The sequence below is a fragment of the Nestor notabilis genome, unplaced genomic scaffold (assembly GCF_000696875.1).
Source record: "Nestor notabilis isolate BGI_N333 unplaced genomic scaffold, ASM69687v1 scaffold21125, whole genome shotgun sequence".
Classification (NCBI taxonomy): Eukaryota; Metazoa; Chordata; class Aves; order Psittaciformes; family Psittacidae; genus Nestor; species Nestor notabilis.
The window spans coordinates 3,317-7,893 of NW_009930072.1; the positions used below are offsets into that span (position 1 = coordinate 3,317).

At 40.5% G+C, this 4,577-nt stretch overlaps 1 protein-coding gene across 1 annotated transcript; it reads left to right on the plus strand.

Moving 5' to 3' along the window:
• Positions 1-2,088: 2,088 nt before the first annotated feature.
• On the plus strand, positions 2,089-3,317 carry LOC104400818 (cytochrome c oxidase subunit 7A-related protein, mitochondrial; the record flags this gene model as incomplete). The annotated part of the gene is made up of 2 exons (XM_010015265.1): positions 2,089-2,214; positions 3,094-3,317. Coding segments are annotated over 2 exons (270 nt in total), but the record flags the coding sequence as incomplete, so codon positions are not given.
• Between the last annotated feature and the right edge of the window lie 1,260 nt (positions 3,318-4,577).

A 4,577-nucleotide genomic window follows, 5' to 3' on the forward strand; every position in this document is an offset into this window, starting at 1 on the left:
AAGCTTATTGGGGGCTTGCAAAATATCAGTCAAAATGTATTTCAGAAGTAACCTAACAGCTTATACTAACAGAATAAACCTCATAGTCTGAAACCTGTGGTGTTCTTTCCATCTCAGTGCTGGCATTCTTAGAAGACTTAATTTTGCATTTAACAAAGTTATATACAGTAGTATGAACAGCTTAGCCTGTTTGAATAAACAGGGGGTTAAAAACTACTACTCATATTTAGGAGGATAACTGCCATAACTGTTACAAATACAATAAAAACTATTAATTCAAGTAGTTGGGTGGTGTTTAAAGTACAAAGAGAGGGATCAGTTTCAAATGCTGTCAGGTGAGGATGACTATGTGAGCTTTTCCCTAGGTCAGGGCTGGCACTGACCCTAGTAGAAATTTAGTCATACTACCATATCTTGACTTGTTGCAACTTGTTTTGCTTGTGGCTATTTAAAAACCCCACAAACCACAGATCTTGTGATTTTAGCTGTTATGAATTGCTTGGAGTTTGTTGAGAAATTATAATGGTTAACCTGTGCTGTAGGTGATACTTAAAACGTACACAAAAATCACTTTTACTTACTTGTGTCATCCCAATACAAACAAAGCCTCAAGTGATCCTACCTAAACGAATCCTTGTGTCAATATCCTTGTGTTAATTGTGTTAATTTGTGGCAACAAATATATTTAACCTCTTACAGTGAGGTATGTTCTACTATGAAGGACATACTATTTAGAAGTGTCTAGGTTCAGCAAGTCCATAAAAGCTACTTCAATGCATGCTCTGAAGTAAGAATTCTCAGCTTAACTTTCTTACCTGTTTCCTGTTTGTCATTTTGGTCCTTACCTCAGTTTTCTCTACTTTCTGATTCTCTGATCTGTTTGAGCAATTCCCCTAATAAGCAATAGCTTAAGTGTGGTGGTATTGCCATGCAACTGCTCCAAATCCTTAACTGTTTTATGCTGTCATAGAAATGTAAATCTAACTTGGGAATTCATGCTAGCAAGGCACAAGTTCCTTTTAGCTTTGTGAATGTTACCAGCCAACAGGTAGATCAGGTCCTGAAACCTTCAGGCCTCTGACAGGAAAACAAATACACTTTACAGAGGGCTAGGCAGGTAATTTTGTTTGTTGCTTTGGATTTCATTGAGGACATCAGCAGTGCTGATGAAATCAGCTGATGTTGACTCTTCTGCACGAGCACATCTGCTGTACTTTGTCCAAGGATTGGAATAAGTTCCTGTTAACATGACTAGAAAGAAAAGATTAACACCTCAGTAGCAGAAGAGGTATTATCAATGTGAAACGTTTTCTTAGGAAGCATAGGTCAAATGCTTAGAGGCATTCATTCCTCAGTGCTATCCTGAGTGTAGCAAGACTGATGTTAATGACATCTGCAGTTCTAGTCGTGTTGAATACAAGTGACAATTAAGGGTCATTTAAGGTGTCCTAATGACTTGCTTAAAAAATTATTTGTACTGAAATCATAGAATCATAGAACAGTTTGGGTTGGAAAGGACCTTAAGATCATCTAGCTCCAACCCCCCTGCCATGGGCAGGGACACCTCACACTAAACCATGTCACCCAAGGCTCTGTCAAGCCTGGCCTTGAACACCTCCAGGGTTGGAGCATTCACAACTTCCTTGGGCAACCCATCCGAGTGCCTCAGCACCCTCACAGGGAAGAGCTTCTTCCTTGTATGTAATCTGAACTAAAGCTGTTCCAGTTTGAACCCATCACCCCTTGTCCTATCACTACAGTCCCTGATGAAGAGTCCCTCCCCACTATCCCTATAGGCAACTGTTCTTACACTGAGGATTTCTCTTCAGCCATGCAAAGCTGCTCATGGGGAGTACCTTGAGAAATCAGAAAGGAGGCTTCCATGCTCCAGCTAAGCCCTGACCCAGAGTTGTAGCTCGGAAACCAGTGTGCCAACCACATGTCTTTAGCTCACTGTCACAGGTCTTCATACCAGATAAATATTGTTTGTAATGTACTCTTGTAATGACTGGCAGTGCCTGCCTAATGTGACAATTGGTGCATTTGCAAGTGTTATATTCCTTGATATTTTAATCTTTATTTACGCAGGGACTCAAACCAATAGTTTCCACTGAATCCCCAGCTCTGACAACAGATAAACTTGCTTCAGGTTTACCAGCAACTGATTCTTTCTTGGGTAAAAACAAGGTGCCAGACCTACAGAAACTTTTTCAGGTAATGAAAAATTCAAGAGTAACTTAAAGAAAACAAGAGTGAGACATATCTTTCCATATTCTAATGCAGCTAACTACCTCTGTCATTCTACAGTACCAACATTTTCTAGTTAAGAAAATGTCAAGTACAGTATAACCTATATACTTGTACTGTACTACAAGGTAGTATATGTCTTACAGAGGAGGTAAATATAGAAAGTGGAAAGTCTAGTAACATTGTCTGTCTTTTCCCTGGCTTCAGAAGATGCTTATTGTGTTATTTTGCAACTGGAAACACTTTCTGCCTGGGAATCCAAGTGTCTGCCTTAAAGCAGATCTGAAGGAGCAGAGCAGATCATTACTGTTGTATGTATAATACTTTGACTGAAGTTGTTTGTAAGGCGGTAGAAGAGCACAGTAAAGTTTTCAAAGCCAGTTTGTTAGTTACGCAATTTCTAAGTGTACTAGGACTTCTCATAAAACAAATCAGTTAATTTTTAAGAAGGTTCAAGCATGTGCTTTATATGTTCCCTCTTTTCTCTTACCCACTGCTTGCATTTGGAATGTGTCAGGCTGACTTGGTGAATCACTTTTTATATGTATCTTTTCACATTTGTTTCTTAGTGACACTTCTTCCACCCTGGTCCTGTTGAGAAATATTACAAGATATATTCTCTCTGCCTGCACTAACAGCTTTGGCTAATAAATTAACTTGCCTTTGCATTTGTCTTGCTAAATGAAAACTATGTAATACACTTGACTGCAGATAGCCTATTTGCCAGGAGGTTTCCCACTTGGAATTCTCTTAATTCACCTGAATTAAGCTTATTCCTTATGGTCTTGGTATGGGTGTTCACTTTTTTTCTTTTCTGTTTGTTTTCTTTTTAACTCTTCCCCACAGAAGCCAGATGGGCTGCCAGTACACCTGAAACGAGGAGTTCCAGATAGGCTGCTTTATCGGACCACGATGGCTCTAACAATAGGCGGGACTATCTACTGTCTAGTAGCACTGTACATGGCCTCACAACCAAGAAACCAAAAATAAATGAACCACAACTAATGGGACTCATGTCACTTCTCTGAAGGACCTCCTGCATGTATCTCTGCACTTGCTTTCATTCTGTGGTCATGTAGGGTTTGTCATTCAGATCACATTTCTCAGAGAAAATATTATTAAATCGATTGCCTTAAGTGTTCTAAAAATCAATGTAAACCAACATAAAGATGTATTTTAACATGGTTTCAGCTTTGTACCTGTTGTCTTGCAGGAGTCTGTGGATAGTTGGAGAAAGTGAAGCTTTTCTTTCCTTCCTTCCAGCTTGAACAATTAGAGAGAGGACAGAACAAATACTTTGTGGGCAATGCTCCACATTCCTTAGGGGGGAGCTGCTGCTGGTTGTCAGAGGAGTAACAGCAAATCGTTTCATTATTACAACATGTTGGGAACCTGTTTCTGTCATACACAGCTCATTCTACATAAGCAGGTGGCAGTGTAATTTCTCCAAATGCTGGTATATCATAAATAATGTTAGTGTCACTGTATGCCACAGAGAGCACCGTTATCATAGCATCAATTATTTCAGGTTTTGGACTTTCATTTGTCAAACTATCTTATCATGCAATAAAGATAACATGAGTAATAAAACAGGCAACTCTTGAGAAGTCCCAGACTACTTCAGCTCGCTCAATAGTGCAATAAACATACTGGTACACTTTTGTTTTAAGTTCAACTTGTAGATCTCAAACCAGACAATCGGTTCAGTTGCCTTGGTGCAATCTTTTTGAGATGGTAATCCTCAAAACCCTCTCTCAGAACTCACTGGGTGTTCAACTGTAATTTTTGGCTACAGGTCACTGTCATAACTCAGTTGCCTCTTATTTTCAGTGCACGCACATAGCTATTTATGTAGACAAATGCACACACATTTCCTTTGCTGCGTGAGTGGAAGAGAGAAGAGAGTGGAAAGTGCTGAATAGTGTTGAGCAGGGCTCTGTAGGTGTAGGCCAAGCCCCAGCACGTTGCCATGATTTGTCCCTCTCTGCTATAACCAGGATGACAGCACACCTCTTTTAAGTGTTTTACTAGGTTTTCCACTTGTTCGGTGGTGAAGTTCCAAAGCACTGGAGGGGCCCACTGGCCTAGATACCTGTCCATACTATCCCACACACCCCGCCACTCATGACTGTCCAGACTCGGGAAGGCGGGCATTCTATATCGTCGTCTTCTATATCGTCGTCGAACCCGAGACCAGCTTTGAACCCGATACTGCTTAACTTTCGAGATCAGACAAGATAGAGCGTTCCCAGGGTGGGATGGCCACGAGTAAAACGCACTCCATGTATTTGCCAACACACTGATCTCCAGCACAATCAGCAGGCAGGTCT